Source organism: Lynx canadensis, chromosome C1, assembly GCF_007474595.2.
Source record: "Lynx canadensis isolate LIC74 chromosome C1, mLynCan4.pri.v2, whole genome shotgun sequence".
NCBI classification, from domain to species: domain Eukaryota; kingdom Metazoa; phylum Chordata; class Mammalia; order Carnivora; family Felidae; genus Lynx; species Lynx canadensis.
Window position 1 is genome coordinate 19572756 of NC_044310.1, and position 17217 is coordinate 19589972.

Consider the following 17217-nt stretch of genomic DNA (forward strand, 5'->3'; position numbering starts at 1 on the left):
TCTGTTAACTTGGCCCCTAAGTGGCACATGACTGTAGGAAGTCCTTGTTCAAGGAGAGGTCGGAGGGACTCCACTTAGAAGCAAGTTCCAGAAATTTTAATGGACTATAGTCTTAAATGATTTAGCTACTGAAGATACTTTCAGCCTTTGGCTATATTGAAAGAAAGCATGTGCAGCTTACGTTTCTGTGGTCTACTCTGCTGGTCAGATCATGTCTGGAAAGTTTACTTCTGGGCACTGAGTTTTAAAAGACTGCATTGGTAAACTGGAGGACTTAACAGAGCCTGTCAACCTGGATGCCAAGGAATCTGGAACTCATGTCATATATAAGGAATGAGTGAAAGATAGTGGTCTGAAAAAGGGAGGCATGGTGACAGTTTATTCCCTCGGAAAAAAATAGAGTTCCTCCTTTGTGCTGGGAATATGGCAATGGCCACGTCAGAAATAATCCCTGCTTTCTTCAAATTTATAGTTGGCAAAGGCAAACTGAACAAGTCATTACAACCTTGAGGACAAATAACAGGCAGCTGTAATCTAGCCTTCAAATATTTGAAAGAATGTCGCTTTGAAGAAGAAACAAACTTGTTCCAGAGAAAAGACCGGAGACCTTGGTAGAAGTTCCAAGGAAGGTGACATTGGTTTTGCATAACAAGCTGTCTGACAACTCAAGTTGTCCCTCTTGAGGCACTGAATTCCTCACTACTGAGGGGATCAAGCAGTGGCTGTCAAGATGTTCCAAAAGGGATTCGTGTATCAGTGATTATTATTAAAGTTCACCCAGCTCTGTAGTCTGTTTTACGTACATGATCTCGTTTAAGTTTCACAGTACTGCAAAAACCAGGTATTCTTATTACCCAGTCTTACAGTCAAGGAGACTGAGGCCCAGAGAGGTTAAGTAACTGCCTCAGGTCAAATGGATGGTAAATGGTGGAGCTAGGATCCAAAGCCAGGCAGTCTGGCCCCAGAGCCCGTGATCTTAACCACTGTGCCCTGCTCTGCTACTTAAAAATAACAACAGCAGCTACCATTTGTTCGTTGCTGACTTTTATCAGACAACATGTCTCCCAGATGACCTCTAAGGGCCAAGAGCCAATAACATAATCCAGATGTTATTTCATCGTCCTAAAATTGGCTCTTAGAAAAATCCTGGTGGGAATGTTGATCTAGTCTTGCTTTAGTTCTGCCTCGCTGCGGGCAGGTGCCTCAGATGACCCCTCCCCACGAGTGAGGTAAATTGGGGCTGGCAGCGGAGGCAGCGGCAGCTCAAGGTGCCTGTGTCAGCTCATCTCCGGGCTCCTGGGTCATGCTCAGCCCGCTCCTTTGGAAGCCTGACCCAGAGGGTGTTCCAGCAACCTGCTACTAAACTATACTGTCTTCCTTCCCCCGCTTACCAGACCTCCCACTCCTGCTTGGTGTTCCAACCTGTTCTGTGGCCGGAATACACATTTTGGAACCTCTGTGAGGCCCTCCTGCAGTACCAGATGAACCATAGCATGCTCCAGGTAAGAGCTCAGGGCTGGTCTGACTGGATGTGAGAGAAGAAAAGGTTAGCATTGATTGACCACCTACTACTTACACAAGGCACTTGCTACTAAGCTTGTTAGTGATGATAGTAGCTACAACTTATTTACTGTGGTCAGGCACTGTGAACATTTTATAGGTACCATCTCGTTGCATGCCCCCAAGATCCCAATGACGTAGGTATTATCAGCCCCACTCGTGCAAGTGAATACATCGAAATTATTTTGTTAAGGACACATAACCAATAAGAGACGGAACTGGGGTTCAACTTACACATCTTTAGTCTCTTTGCCACAGAAACCCAGGAAAGGCTTCTCGGTGAGCTTGTCCGTTATTCCCTGACGGTATTAAGCTAATCAAAGATTGTAGAAGTGGGAGTATGCGAGATTCAAGCCTCTTCCAGAAGGGATTAAGGACAAGATAGCACTGTCTTTCTATTATACAAAATTGTGTTCTGCCAAGAGTTGAAGTTCAGCTTTGATCACCAGATCTTGAAACAGGTTTTGTTCGGAGGCAGAGTCGCCGGCATCTGATGAGCGTTCTTAATAATCATAATGGGAGTGTGTGTGATGATGGCAGCTAACTTTGAGGGTCTCCTGAGGCACTTCGTTGTTTTCGTGGAAGTTTTCTCATTGAACCCTTCCAGCAATCCCACAGGTTTGGTGTCTTCATTTTCCAAGTATGGAAAGAGAGGGGCAGAGTAACTGTCTCCAGGCCACAGAGTTTGGAACCCTTAGCTGGTGCTGGTGCTTGAGTCTAGAGAGATAATGGCCAGGAGGAAACAATGATGTTAAGTTAAGGCTTCTTAATCCTCTTGGAGAATCTGATGAAAACCGTAGACCATCTCCCTAGAAAAGTTGCATAGATCACACCCAACATGTGGCATTTTGCGTAGGATCCTACCTATCACTGAAACACTTAGTTCACATAACCCCTAGAACCTGTCCGTGAATCCCAAGTCCAGAATTCCTGGAATAAGTCCATCAAATCATGAAGCTTTGGTCATATGCTTCGTCAGTTTTCTCAGAATATGAGGAATTGAAAGAGGAAGTTCTGTTGAAGTAAAGGGAAAAACAACAGTCTCAATTATCCACCCTCAGTGGGGAAGGAGTATCAGAATTTTCTACATGACCAAAGCTCCTTTAAGAACCAAAACTTTTGTCTATCCTTTTTGTTTTGTTCTATCCTTTTTTGATGGGAAACTTTCTGAAATGTGTCTTGTACATAATCCTTGACACCTATATACCAGGCCCTTGCTAACGATGATGATGATTAGAATAATCACATTCTAGTGATGCTAATAATGATAATGCAACTGCCGTCTTGAAGCACTTCCTTGGACAGCGATGCCCTTGAAGGGGGGACTGTTTGCCCAAGCTAGATGGTCCCCAAATACTTGGCTTTGGGATTTCTTGTATGCTTTTGTACATCTTCCATCTCCTTTTTTTTTTACCAGTCAAGAGGCTAATTTTGGCAGCATCCCACCTTCTCTTCCTAGTTACTGATTTAAATCAGCTATAGGCAAGGAAACCAGTCAGTCAAGCTTGTTAGAAATATGTCTGTGAAGTAAGAGTAAACGGTCTCTGAAGCCCAGAGAATTCTTGGTGCGTGAGCTTTTGTGTATGGGTATTCTTATCTCTGGTTTGGCTGTTCAGAAGCCTTTTATAGTAATTTCGGGTTTCTGAGATGCTTTCCCACATGGCTCTCAGAGGACTCAATTTCATTCATTGCATTTTTCTCTAGTGCCTAGTATAAGTCAGGTACTAGAGAGTCCCTACCTTCGTGGAGCTTATAATCTTACTTGAGGAAGATAATAACCTAGTAAACAAATATGTAAGATTATTTCAGATTGTGATAAAGCCACAAAGAAAGTAGAGTGGTGTGCTAGTAATGAAGAAAGCAAGAGATACTGAATGGAGCAGCCAAGGAAGTCCTTTCTTTTTTTTTTTTTTTTTTTTTTTAATTTTTTTTTTTCAACGTTTATTTGTTTTTGGGACAGAGAGAGACAGAGCATGAATGGGGGAAGGGCAGAGAGAGAGGGAGACACAGAATCGGAAACAGGCTCCAGGCTCCGAGCCATCAGCCCAGAGCCTGACGCGGGGCTCGAACTCACGGACCCCGAGATCATGACCTGGCTGAAGTCGGACGCTTAACCGACTGCGCCACCCAGGCGCCCCAGGAAGTCCTTTCTGAGGAGGTGGTTTTTATGCCATGATATAAAAGACGAGAAGTAGCCAAACGTGTGAAAACCTGGGGGTAAGGAATTATTCTCTGCAAAAGGAACAGCAGTGCGAGGATACGGAGGTTATCAAGTTTGGGTCGCGGAAGATCAGACAGGCCAGCATGCGTGAGAGAGAAGGGTGTGGGGCAGGCTGGGAGGGAGTCAGGCCTCTGGTTATATAGAGCCTGTGGGCAATGGCACCACATCTGAAGAATTTCGATCAAAGGACTGACAGGATCTGATTTACATTTTGCAAAAATCACTCAGGATTTTCAGGGAGGCAGGAGTCAAGGACCAAGCTCCTACAGTAGTCCAGGTGAGAGAATGTGCTTCGAGGCAGGGGGTGGGGGTGGGGGGGGAGTGATGTAGGGAGGGGGAGGGCTGAGTGGACCGAGATGGGGAAAAAGAAATGTGAAAACTGAAACAAATGAAAGTAACTCTAAGTCAATAATAGAACCCATAGAGAAAATAATTCAAGTTACCCAAACATAGTTCTCTACCGTACATCTTTAGGGGGATGTATTCTAAGGATAGTACAAACCAAAAGGAAATTTAAACATTATTTAAGAGGTTTTTGTTAGTGATCATGTTGATGATGTAAGTCTGAAACTCTTACGTATCCTGGAGGATAAAACAAATGAGTACAAATATGAATGTTACCAGGAACCAAGACATTTAGGCTTTGGCCTGGGCAGCTGGCGGGGGGACAGTTCTGCTGTTTTCTGGGGTGAGGGGGGACATGTTCGAGGACGACTATTAAGAGTTCTGTCATAGGGGCGCCTGGGTGGCGCAGTCGGTTAAGCGTCCGACTTCAGCCAGGTCACGATCTCGCGGTCCGTGAGTTCGAGCCCCGTGTCAGGCTCTGGGCTGATGGCTCAGAGCCTGGAGCCTGTTTCTGATTCTGTGTCTCCCTCTCTCTCTGCCCCTCCCCCCGTTCATGCTCTGTCTCTCTCTGTCTCAAAAATAAATAAACGTTAAAAATTAAAAAAAAAATTAAAAAAAAAAAGAGTTCTGTCATATACCTGTGAATCATTACCGCAAACATTTATTGAGTTCTTACCACGTCAGGCATCCTTGACATAGATTCTATGTAGTGCAAGAAGGTAAGATACTAACGTTACTGGTACAGTTTTTAAAGTGAGGAAACCAAAGTTCTAGCAGAGGTACTGACTGTCCTGACTCTTTAGCAGCCCCTTTGGGGATCCTGGCCAGGCTTTCTCTACCCAGGAGTCCTCAGAGCTCTGTTCCTAGAAATCTTAGCACCTCAGCAGAAGCTGAGGATAGATTCCAAACTAACAACATCCTCACCAGTCTGGCCTCAGACCAGGTTGCTGATCTTTCCAGTGTCTCCCTTCTGTGTACCCTGTATGACCAAACTGGATTCTTTTTCCCGGTTCCTTGTTCAGTTTTCCGCCTCCATGTCTGTGCTCCCGTCCCATCTCCCAAATTCCCACTGTTAAAATCTGAGCCGCCGTAGCTCTAAGCCCAGCATGGTGTGTGTTTCTTCCTGCAGGAAGCCAGGGCAGAGGGCAGGAAAGTGGCTTCTAGACCTAGAGCAGCTCACTGGGATGAGCGTACCTGGTGCGTGTTAAGGGACGCAGGGACTCAGCTACAACTTGTTTGGGGCCAGACCTTGGTATCTGAGGGGACCTTGGCAGTCTCCAGGTGATCACCCATCGGCCCTAGAGAATGGGGGCTGGCAGAAGGAGCAAATCTTGATTCAGATGCAGTAGGACAGGGAAAACATCAGCAGGGGAGGGGGGCTGGCAGTGCAGAGCCTCTGATCCTCAGTTACAAGCTGCATGGTTGGAAGGTCCATAAGGGGTCACTGAAGTGTTTGTTTCACCTAGTCTGTAAGAATGGTGTTGCAGAACATACATGTTCCCACTAAACTTCCTTTTTTTTGTTTTAAGTTTATTCATTTTTGAAAGGGGGGAGGGGCAGAGGGAGAAGGAAGCACAGAATCCGAAGCAGGCTCCAGGCTCTGAGCTGTCAGCACAGAGCCCGATATGGGGCTCGAACCCACGAACCACAAGATCATGACCTGAGCCAAAGTTGGATGCTTAACCGACTGAGCCACCCAGGCATCCCTTCCACTGAACTTCCTTTGGTGCATTTGTCAGAGATTAAACACAAGGCTGAATCAGTCAACTATTTTATTTCTATTTCTATTTCTATTTCTATTTCTATTTCTATTTCTATTTTATTTTATTTTATTTACTCAGGTAGTCACTATCTTCTTCTTAGGAAAAGTTAAAAGCTTGAACTATCGTCTCAGGCATTCCTGTCTTTGAATCATGGCGCTGCCTACTAGTTCTGTGACTGACTGTCACCCTTCAGAGTATCATTTTCCTCCTCTGTAAAACGAGAGGAGTAATGTTAATAATAATACCTGCCTCACTGGTTTGTGATAGGGTTCAGTAAGCTAATACACCTAAAGTACTGAGAGCAGAGCTGGAAAGGAGTTCCTTTTCAGAGAACGGTGGCCAACATCATTCCCCACGCGTGTCTCCGAGCTCTTCATCAGAGTTCTCCTGTCTCCAGAAAAGCCATAGACTCACGGCACCCTGCTCATCCTGTCCCTGGTACAGTTCCCTAGGCAGGGAGCCCCTGGGGGTGCTTCAGTACATTGTATTTCTGGCAGGGGTAGCTGTCTCAGGCAGCCCTCAGTAATGCATCCCCCGTGCTACTGACCTGGGCATGTTGACTGCGGCAAGTGAGGACTTATGGGAGGACTTGTCATTGGCTAATGAATGTTTTGAAACCAAATGCCTGCAGCCCAGGCCCAGGCAATGTAGTGGAGGACTGAAGGATTTATGTGCTGGGGGGCTATTACATCTTGTTCCCTCACTCTGCTGAGGAGAAAACAAGAGCAGAGAGGCTTAATGCCCAGGAGAGATTTAGATGAATAGGTTAGAACCCCATTTCTCAAAGCAAGCTCCATGGAGCTCTTGCACCAAGACCGCATAAGGTCTGTACAAAAAGTCTCTAAGGAAATTATTAATGCCCTGACTGGCCATTATACAGGGACAGTGGGCAGTATGGTCAGGGAGAGAGAAATTGACTATTAGGACTTCTTGATCCTGGATTTTCTGACACTGAGTACCTGAGAAGACTTAGAACACCTCTGAATTGTGCAGGTAGATCCAGAGCATTTGGAGGCTGGACAGACAGGCATCCATATGCAGGCCGCTGGTTCTGCACTCCACCCCTAGAAAGTGCAGCTTATCCAGAGGCACAACACACATTTCCCATAGACCTCTCAAGAAGCTCCCGTAATGGAGAAACCAATAGAGGGAACTTTATCCCTCTGTGTAACCTAGGCCAAGTCCCTCCCCACTTTGGCCTCAGTGTCCTTGTCTGTACAGTGGGGAGGTGGGACAGAATGTCTTAAGGATCTCCCCTGGCTGTGTCATCCTAACAGTGAATCACTGATTCCTGGCAGTTAGGGGCCAGGCTCTCCCTTGACTGCAGTCTCTTCCTTCCCAGCGCTCAGTCTGGAGCTTGCCGTTCAGAAGAAGCCTGTGCCTCACACAGTGACTTTGCACACAGCATGTTTTCCTCCCTCTGTGGCCGGGTACTCCCCTCCTTTCTGGCCTGCCAGAACTTACCTACTTAGCTCTGGCTGCGAGCAGTGATAATGGAAGAGCAGCTAACCATCAATGCCAGCCATGGGTCAGGCGTTCATTTCCTCATCCTTCCTCAGATTGCCCATTGTGCAGAGGACTCACTCTGGCCTGGTCAAGCTCTTCATTCCGTGTGTCTTTGCCACTATTCTCACTGACCGATGCCCAACCCCCCGCGCCCTGGCACCATGCACCCCACCTTTATCCAAATCCTCCGCGTTGGTTCATGTCCAGCTCAGATTCTGTCTGTCCATGAGGCGTCACTGTTCCTTGACCTCCATCAGCCACATTGTCTCTCTTTGAGCTACATCGCCCTTTTTCTTGCTTCTCTGATGACCCTTACACATTCTACCTAGTATTATGGGACTTTGTATATAGATCTGTGTCCTCATCGGCCCACAAGCACGTGGATTGCTGAGACCGTATCTTGTACGTCACACACTAGTAAGGTCCTGTATGCAGGACCCAGGTTTCCTCCTGACCAAGGCCAGGAAGAAGCCCTTCCAGCAAGACGGGAGGCATTCACAGCGACTTCTCAAACCCATTTTAGTCTTTGTAGCTCCACATGTGAGCTCATCACCCTAACAGAAGAGTACCCTTGGATGCCTGGGTTCATGCAGGACTCTAGGGAGGGATTTTCCAGAATTTCCACTTGTCCTCTTTATTCATGCAGTAAATCTTTATTGCTGAGAGACTCTAGCAAATCACTTCTCCACTCTGAACTTCCAGGTCCATCTCCAGCAGATAAAAAGTAGCTCCCGTGTGAGGGTCAAGTGCTTGTGCACATGTAAGATATTCTTTAAAGGGGGAAGACAGAGAAATCCAGGTTTACAGGCTGAGCAGGACACAGACAGGTACACAAATACTGTAATACAAGGTAGACTGTGGTAAGGGTCATCAGGGTATGAAATGCCAGGTCGGCAGCAAAGTCTAGTTTCTCACACACGGAACAGGTCTGGCAGAAGGAGTTCTGGTGCAAAGGCTCTGCGGCCGGTTAGGACAGCAGGAGCAGAGCCCATCAGTGAGGCACAGCAAGGCCTTGGTTCTGCTCCAAAGAGATTTTCCCCTCTCCAGGAGCATCTCCCCTGCCGTCCTGGGATCATATGGTCGGCCGATTAAGTATTTCACAAGTACAGGGCACCCAAGTGCCAGAGAGGAAAAGCCACACAGTCTCTGCCTTTTAGGAGTTTGTCTGAAGATACATAAACATATGAGAAGTGCTGCCAGGGAGCACGATCACCTGTGTGAGAGCTGGTTCCAGGAGTGCAGGGTGCTCTGCTGAGCCTTCAAGTGCTGAGTTTCTACCAAAAAATGGACTATGGACACTAAAACCTATTCTACTAGGCAGAAAACGGCAAGTGGCTTAAGAGAGCTGAACCCGTTTCTCACAGTATTCATAGGAGGATCATTTGCTGTAAGAGTCAGGCCAGTCTCTATACAGGAGGCAAGTTTGGAGCCAAACTCTGAAAAACAGCTTAGGGAGCTGGGAGGACGGCACCTTTAGAGTGACCTGGGAAGCCAAAGGAAATGACCCAGTGGACCTGCCCCAGGCAGGAATAGAGCCTTCCCAGCAGCAGAGAATAGACAATAACTTGTGAAATTGCTGTTTCTGTTTGAGAGCCTGCTAATATGCTAGAGAGGGTTTTGCATATATTATCGCTAATCCTTAAAACTCTTCAAGGTAGGCACATCCCCCACTTTATAGATGAAGAAATGAGGTTAGGAGAGGATTTGCCCAAAGCCACAAAGCTAGTTTGTGGGGGAACCAGAAGTCAGACTCATATTTGCCTGGTTCCCTTCCAAGTGTGAACCTGAGAAGAATTTCAGGAAATACAGAGGCTCCCACCCAAAACAAGCCAAGATGGACCCAGAAGCCCCACTGCCGTGCTTATACATCATGGGCACCACCTCTGCACACCTACTCCCAAGCTTTTCCAAATCTGGTACAAACTCCCCATTGTTCCACTTAGCTTGGCCCGCCTGGTGCCCCACCCCCTACCTCCTCCATCCCAGTTCACTCACACCTAAAAAATGATCTCCCAATCCCTGCTTTTCCTCTAGCAGAAGGCCCGAGACATGTATGCAGAGGAGCGGAAGAGGCAGCAGCTGGAGAGGGACCAGGCCGCAGTGACAGAGCAGCTGCTGCAAGAGGGGCTCCAGGCCAGTGGGGACGCCCAGCTCCGACGGACACGCTTGCACAAACTCTCAGCCAGACGGGAAGAGCGGGTCCAAGGCTTCCTGCAGGCCTTGGAACTCAAGCGGGCTGACTGGCTGGCACGTCTGGGCACTGCATCAGCCTGAGTGGGGCTGGCCTCCTGCCACTTTGCCCTGCCCTCTGCCTCCAGGGCCCCACTCCCCTTTCTTTTCTTGGTGAAAGGCACCTCCTTCCTAAGGATGAACTGTGTTTCCTTTACTTTGCAAGGGAGCCCCAGAGGCCAGGTCTGCTGGCCAGAGATACACCTTTTGGGCCGCCCGGGACAGTGGCCCCTGGGGAGGACTGAGGGGATGGCCTCCCACAAGTACACTAAACCCAGCTCTGGTCACCTGTAGCTTTGGAGAGCAGGGAGCCCCAGTTCTTCGCTGCCCTCTCCTTCCGCCTCTGCCACCTCTACCACCTCTACCTGTGTTCTAGATGCATTTCACTTTTCCACCAGCACATCCTTCAACATAACAATTTCAGGGAGGAGGTCTCCCCAAAACCCTGGCCCTTTACCCATCCATCTTAGCCTTCCACCCGACTTTCACAAAAGATTGGGCCCCACCTTGGATCTGCTGGTAAATAGCTAATAGGCAGCCAGCGTTATTTGGGCAAGGGAGGGGAGGGAGAGACAGAAAGAAAATTTGCCCATCTGCTGCTCCTCCCCCTGGGCTCTCCACCTGGGATTTGCTATTGAATCTCTACCCCCTCCCACCACACAGTGCTGATTGCTCACTGAAAGGCTCAGCGCCCCCAATGGCGCGCAGAAGCCAGGCGGGTGATTACAATCCAATTACCTATTGTCGACTCAGCCCACACAAGCTTTTCTCCTCCTCTTGCAGGGCACGGGGCCAGGCTCCACGCCCCTGTGCGACCAGCCCCCTTCATGGCCACAGGGTGACAGGAGGGCCTCTAGGCCCTGGTGAATCTAATCCACCACAGGCCCTCCTTCCCCGGAACACCTCACAGGACCCGGAGCAAAGGAACAAGCACTTCTCCCAACTGACTGACGTCTGTCCTCACCATCCCAGACTCTGCTTCCCACCGCCTCAGCCTTTGAGGCTTCTCTGTTTTGGACCTGGCCCCTTAAGTCCCCCCGAGACGATTTATTCTCCGCGTGGCAGAGTCTCAGCTTGTTAGGGCCAGGGCTGCCCAGCAGGGAGAAGGCCAAGTCAAGGGCTGTGTCCTCTCCCTGCCAGGCCTTGCTTCGGAGCTGCTGAGAGGATTAGTGCCTTTGAAGAGCTGTCTGCCTGAGCAACTCTGCTTCAGGTGCCTGGAGCAGCAAGCACCAGCCTTTAACACCGACCAAACACCGCTCCGTTTAGCCTTCCCATTTCACTTTCTGCGAACTGTTTCCCCAGCACCTCCCTCTAGGGGAGAGGTGGGGTCTTGCAAGCAGTGCTCAGAGCATAGTCTTTAACCCCCCACTGCCCTGTATTCCAGTCTCCTCTTCCCCTTCCTGTGCCAGTATACCTGGCACAAGAGACCCCTTGGCCATCATCCCTGCTCCCAGAATCAAACAAATGCCAGACACTGCGATTGAGAAGCCAATCAATGCACCCTTTGGCAAGCCCCCCACACACACCTGGCATTCCCCACAACCAATCCCTGGCACAGGGTTCCCAGAGAGCAGGTGCTGTACATTTTCCAGCTTTACAATGGGGCTGTTGACAGCCTTAATTAGGGAGGCATGAATTATGCGGCTATAATGCAGAGCCCTACAATTAAGGCGGGAATGAGGGGCTGGAGGCAACAAACGGAATCTGCCCAGTGAGCATGGCTATTGAGTCCTGTCTCCGTTCTGTGTCTGACTTGCCCCAATATGAATGGGGTACAGATGATTAATGGAGCTGGTATCTCTTTGGCCTTAGGTCCTGTATTCTGAGAAAGATACACAGAGTGGGATGGGTAGGGGTGGAGGGACCACCACTGCCAAGGAGCAGGGGCTGCAAACAGTTGATATGAACTCATTGTGATTGTTTTCTACCGGTAGGATTTGTACAAACCGGCTCATCCTTTGCCTCAAGAAAGTAAGTGGGACCTATTTAAATGTCTCACCTGTGAGCCAATCCCCCACTTGAGGATATTTATTGTGTTCTCGTGTTCTCCTGGGTTTCAAATAGAATTTTAAAAATTCTTAGATGTATAACTTGTTTACAAATAGTACAGCAGAGGGAACACCTTGTTTTGCGGCTGCAATGGCCTGCCCTCTCGCAGGTGCGCTTGGCGACCTCCAGAATCCTCGGCTTTGGGGGCGCGTGGGGTGGGGGAGCCAGTGGAAGAGCCCTTTGCCATCGCAACACCTGTTCCTCTACTTGTTTCCTAATCCCCGGACTCTCTCCTCCACCCTCCTTGTCCTCGCGCAAGTGAGAGGAAGCCAGCCTGCCAGTGTGGAAGGAGGGATTTCGCCAGCTGCGTTTGCAGCGCCCAGGCTTGGTGGCCGCGTCGGGTGGGGGCAGCTGAGCTTGATGTCTCCGGAGCGGGTGGAGCATAGGGGGAGGGGAGTGCTGGGAGGCCTAGGCGGCTGCTTTCCGTCATTCTGTGGCGGGGTCTTGAGGTCCGCGAACACAGGGACCTAAGGGAGCCACCCGACAGGCTTTGGGGTGGGGGGGCTTCCTTGGCATTTGGGGAGGCGGCTGAGAAACGGGTGCTGAAAGGACAGCTCCTACCTGCCCACTGCGCCCGAAAGGGACCTCGGCGTGTCAAGTCTCACCCTCGGACCCCCACCCCACCTCGAGTGGACCGCCTTCCAGGTGAGGAGCACGAAGGGATTCCTTGGAGTGGCAGCTTGGAAGGATGCACGTCCGGCTGCGCCAAGCTGGCTTCCCCGCTCTTTCCCCACTTCAGCGTCAGCCTTGGCCCTGGGAATTGCAGCCTGTGCCTCCAAGCCGCGCGCTTCCTCCCGCCTCCGGCGGAGAAGGGTGGTGCGGCCAGGCCTCGAAAACCCTTCTTCTGGGGCCCCCAGCGGGAACAGGAAGGAAAGCGGCCGAGATGCGCCCTAAGTGTCGCATGGCTTGGAGAAGTGGGTAGCTTGGTTGCATAAGGTGGAAGGAACTTGGTAGTTTGCAAGAGCCAGCTCTTGGCGGGAGCCGAAACGCAGAGCCCGCCGACTCGCACACACTCCCCCCCTCCTCGTTTATTGCCTTCGACGCGCGCCTCCCCCACTGCGCCCCCACCCCCTAGGCGCGCCGCCGTCTCGCGCGCCCTCCCCCCCCCGTACCCCCCTCCTCACTCCCTCCAGAGGAGGTGAGTTTAAACCCCGCCCACGTGACCCCAGCTGGGCCAATGAGCGGCGGCGGGAGGTGAAATCCGGTTCTAACCGGTCCGGGGCTCCCAGCGCTATAAAAACTTTATAAACCCCCCGGAGCCCGAGCAGTGTGAAGAAGAGGAGGCGAGAACGACCCCCGGACCGGCCAAAGCCCGCGCGCCGCTGCATCCCCGCGTCCAGCGCCTACGTCCCGCCGCCGTCGCCACCATGCCCAAGAGAAAGGTACGTGGCGCGAGGGCCCTCAGGCGCTGGGCCGCCACTGCCGCCGCCACCACCGCTGCTGCCGCCGCTGCCGCTTCCCCCGGCTTTGGGGCGCGAGGATCGGCACCGGGCCGGGACAGGCTCAGGCGCCCTACACAGGAGCTCGAGACGGTGTCAGGCTGCCCCGGGCTAACCCTGCGCGGCTCGGCTGCCCGCGGGCGCCAGAGGCCATATTGGAGGAGCGGCGGCCGCGGCGGGAGGAGCCATGTTGGCGGCTGTTTATCCCACTCCCCTCGGGCTCGACGTGCCCGCCCCGCGCCCCCTCCCCCATCGCCATGCCCCCTCCCCTCCCCGCGGGCGGGCAATTCAAACCCGAAAGGGCGGGAAGGCGGCGCTCGGGTTTGGCGGGCGGGGGAGCGCGCTGCCGCCAAAAAACCGCCGCCGTGAGGGGGCGGGGCCCATGTCCCTTGGGGCGGGGCTTCGCAGTGTGGCCCCGCCTCCGCCCACGGCCCCGGCGCACGAGACTCGCGCCGGTGCGCGCCGCTGCCGCCCACGAGTTCCCCCGGCTGCGCGCGCCTCCAGTCTCCCGCCCTCGACGGCTGCTATGGTAACGGCGCCCGGGCCCCGCCTCCGGAGGGGTTTGTTTGCACCATCTGCAGCTGTTGCTTCTCCCTGGCGCGGCGGCGCGGGCCGCGCTGCTCCGCGCTTCTCGCTCCAGTTTAGCGCGCGCCGCCCGGGGCGGCTCGACGGAGACTCTGGGCAGGCTGGGGCCCGGGGACCCGCTGTCCCTGCGCTCTCTGGGCCACTTCGGGCGCGACGCTTACACAGAAGAGCAGTCCGCTCTCCGAGCACTTCGGGCATCGTCACGGGAGCTGGGGATGCTAAAACCGGAAGATTTGCGTGTCCTAGAGAAGTTGTGCGCAAGGCTTTCCCTTCAGTTCTTTCCCTTGGGATAATTAAGCTTAGTGAGTCCTTTAAGAATGGCCTCAGAAGCTACAACTTTCTTAGGTCTTGTTTGTTTTTTATAGGCTGAAGGGGATGCTAAAGGAGATAAAGCCAAGGTGAAGGATGAGGTAAGTCTTTCTTCGTCTCTTTTCTGGAGTCTTAACAAAGCCTTTGGGCTCCTTTGCTTAACCATACCCCTAGTGCTGAATTACCCTAAGCTCCCTCCGCTTCTGTCATCTAGAACAAACGGATTTTTTAATTTTAATAATTTTTCTTGAGTGGTTCAACTGCCCTATTTCTAATTTTTTTTATTTTCGTTATCTTAATAGCCACAGAGAAGATCTGCAAGGTTATCTGCTGTAAGTGTCTGCTGTTAAATTATCGTGTTTATCCCTGAAACTAAAAAAGCACTAAGAACAATCTCCTTTTGTGTCCCATGGGTTTGGGTCAGTGGCTGGTTGTGAATGATCCGCTCTATTGTGGACGCTCACCCATTTGATACATTTGCTGGTTCTGAAATGCTGATGGCTGTAGCGAGAGCGGGACACTTGCGTGTGTTAGTTAAGTGGGTTTCTGAAGACCGGATATTCCAACTGAAAGCCAGCCTGAAAAACTTAACGAAATAAGAGAAACTTCTGTGCCAGTGGTACCGTGGTTTGGGGATGGGTTGTCTCTTTGGTCCACCATACTAATAGTGTCGTCTTCTTTTTCTGAAATAAAAGAAACCTGCTCCTCCAAAGCCAGAGCCCAAACCTAAAAAGGCCCCTGCAAAGGTGAGTGGAGCTGAGACACCAGATGCTTCTAGGTGTTGCAGAACGCTGTGCAGTTTCCCATGTTGCTGACAGGAGTACTGCTGTAGAACAGCGTCCCCTTTGGCACAAACCTGAGCTGTGAGAAAGTTAATTTGGACTGGGCATTAAAATTATGTTGGGAGGCGGTCTCGGTGGCTCAGTCGGTTCAGCGCCTGACTCTTGATTTCGGCTCAGGTCACTATCTCACAGTCAGGAAATGGAGCCCCGAGTCAGGCTCTGCGCTGACAGTGTGGAGCCTGCTTGGGATTCTGTCTGTCTCACTCTCCCCACTCTCCCCTTCTCGTGATCTCTTCCGCTCTCAAAATTTTTTTTTTTTTAATAAAAAACGTTGGAATTGATCATTTTCACCAAGTGAGGTCTGTCCTTCAGTGTCTTAATTCAGCATCATGGTGACACCCCATTAATGGATCTTCTAAATTGTTTGGCTAGCTTGCCTTATTCCTGACATTTGTAATGTTTTCTAATCAAGAACTCTTATCAGAATAAAAATACGTAAACAACAAGAGTCAGGGAGAATGTCCTCCATTTAGAGGAAATTGTACATTTGAAACCCAAGTATTTTTATTTGCTTAGTTATCTTTTACATCCACATAAAGACACATATACTTAAAGACCACAATAAGTGATAGATAATTTGGCCTTCCCAGTGCGGAGGGATTTATAGGGTGTGTGTGTGTGTGTGTGTGTGTGTGTTTTATCTTTTGATAAATAATCCTACTTCTTAACAGAACTTTACAGACAATACCCTGCTAATATGAAGTTAGAAGAAACTGCTTTTTTTTTTTCTCCCTCCCCTTTTTAGAAGGGAGAGAAGGTACCCAAAGGGAAAAAGGGGAAAGCTGATGCTGGCAAGGATGGGAATAACCCAGCAGAGAATGGAGATGCCAAAACAGACCAGGTACGACTGCCGTTTCACTTTTTGTTAAGTCTGCTCTGAATCCGTTAGTGATCCCAAAAGCTCTTATTGCCTTTCTTCTGTGTCTCTCACTTGAAGTATGCTTTTCAGTCCAGAGTTCGCTTGTGGTTTTTCTCTTAACTTAAATTCTGGATTCTTAAAACCTTTGCGGTCCAATAAAGGGCACTGTAGTGTGAGATCCTTGTCCTAAGCTCCTGCTACACCGTAGAGTTTTCAAGCTGGGAATAAACTCCAGTCTTCTAATGTGCCCCCTTTCCCAATTTTACAGTAAGGTCCAGAAGGAAAGTTACCTACCAAGGTAACCAAGGATCTAAACCCCACTTTGGGCCTGGGAGCAAAGTGATGCTAGGGATGGAATGTGAACACAACTAGTTTTGCAGTCTACAGGTGGTAATGTTGTATTAATCTTTTTCTTCCAGGCACAGAAAGCTGAAGGTGCCGGAGACGCCAAGTGAAGTGTGTGCATTTTTGATAACTGTGTACTTCTGGTGACTGTACAGTTTGAAATACTATTTTTTATCAAGTTTTATAAAAATGCAGAATTTTGTTTTACTTTTTTTTTAAGCTATGTTGTTAGCACACAGAACACTTCATTGTTGTTTTGGGGGAAGGGCATATGTCACTAATAGAATATCTCCGAAGCTAGATTGATTCAAGGGGAAAAACACCATTCCCTTCTAGTTCTGAGAAACTTCCTCTTGGTTCCCAGGAGGAGCAATTCCTTGATGTTGACACACATTAGCCACCTTGGCACAAACGCCTTGTAGGGTGGAAAATCTAAACTTCATTTTTTATGTCCTTTTCTCCCTCTGCCTTCAACATAGACTTGACTCCCTTAAACCCAGAGACCTGTTGGAACCTGACCCCAAGAAATGGTTCCCAGTATGTCAGGCAATCTGGACTTTACAGTGTCACCATGGAGATGGCATCCCTCAAAAGAGTTCCTTTTTTAGCTTGTGGAGCTTCAGATTGATAATTCTGCCATTTTCATTTCATTTCCTGAAAGTCAGGGTCGGCTTGTGAAAAGTTGTTAAACAACATGCTAAATGTGAAATGTCAACCCTCACTCTAAACTTTCCCTGTTCAGAGCATCAAATGAAGATTTCATTGGGTTTTATAGTGGCTTTCTGATTTTGGTAGTCCATTGAAGAAGGGAGTTTGAAAGTTGTTGTATACTGTTAACGATTGTCTGCCCATGTCCTGCCTGAAATACCATGATTGTTTATGAAAAGTATCTTTAATAAAGCTGGATACAGTTTGGCTTGGAATGCTGCCTCTAATCTTTTCCCAGGAGTGGGGGAGCCTGGTTTCTCCAGGTCTCTCGGGACAGGATGCATTCTGGTGTGAGGTGTGGAGGTTTCAGGGATGGCCATTTCTGGTTTTGAGTCCGTCTGTAGGTGGAGAGCACAGTGTTAGGTGGAGTTAGGAAAACTCCCTGCAGTGGACTGGGGGTGAGTGGCTGGGAGCAGAGGAGTGATTTCTGTACTTGCTTCTGAAGCGTATTTTTAAA

General features: G+C 49.9%; 2 protein-coding genes across 3 annotated transcripts in view; both read left to right on the top strand.

The window, feature by feature from the left end:
- DHDDS (dehydrodolichyl diphosphate synthase subunit) overlaps positions 1-11703 on the top strand; it is a 28773-nt gene extending 17070 nt beyond the window's left edge. The window contains exons 8-9 of one of the 2 annotated variants that reach the window (XM_030324724.1): positions 1395-1502; positions 9430-11703. In XM_030324724.1, coding sequence (XP_030180584.1) covers positions 1395-1502; positions 9430-9669 — 348 coding nt within the window. In that variant the 3' untranslated portion in view covers positions 9670-11703. The remainder of the gene's footprint in view (positions 1-1394; positions 1503-9429) is intronic. The other variant, XM_030324725.1, reaches the window with a different exon arrangement.
- Positions 11704-12859: 1156 nt separating this feature from the next.
- Positions 12860-16975, top strand: HMGN2 (high mobility group nucleosomal binding domain 2). The gene is made up of 6 exons (XM_030324726.1): positions 12860-13055; positions 14063-14107; positions 14309-14338; positions 14702-14752; positions 15594-15689; positions 16127-16975. The coding sequence occupies exons 1-6, from the start codon at positions 13041-13043 to the stop codon at positions 16160-16162; spliced, it is 273 nt and encodes a 90-aa protein (XP_030180586.1). The 5' UTR covers positions 12860-13040; the 3' UTR covers positions 16163-16975.
- The last annotated feature ends 242 nt before the right edge of the window (positions 16976-17217 follow it).

Excerpts from the sequence above, each read along its gene's own strand:
- HMGN2 (XM_030324726.1), top strand. Across the intron at positions 14,339-14,701 it reads GATCTGCAAGGTTATCTGCT|AAACCTGCTCCTCCAAAGCC; the intron begins GTAAGTGTCTGC and ends CTGAAATAAAAG. Across the intron at positions 15,690-16,126 it reads GAGATGCCAAAACAGACCAG|GCACAGAAAGCTGAAGGTGC; the intron begins GTACGACTGCCG and ends TTTTTCTTCCAG.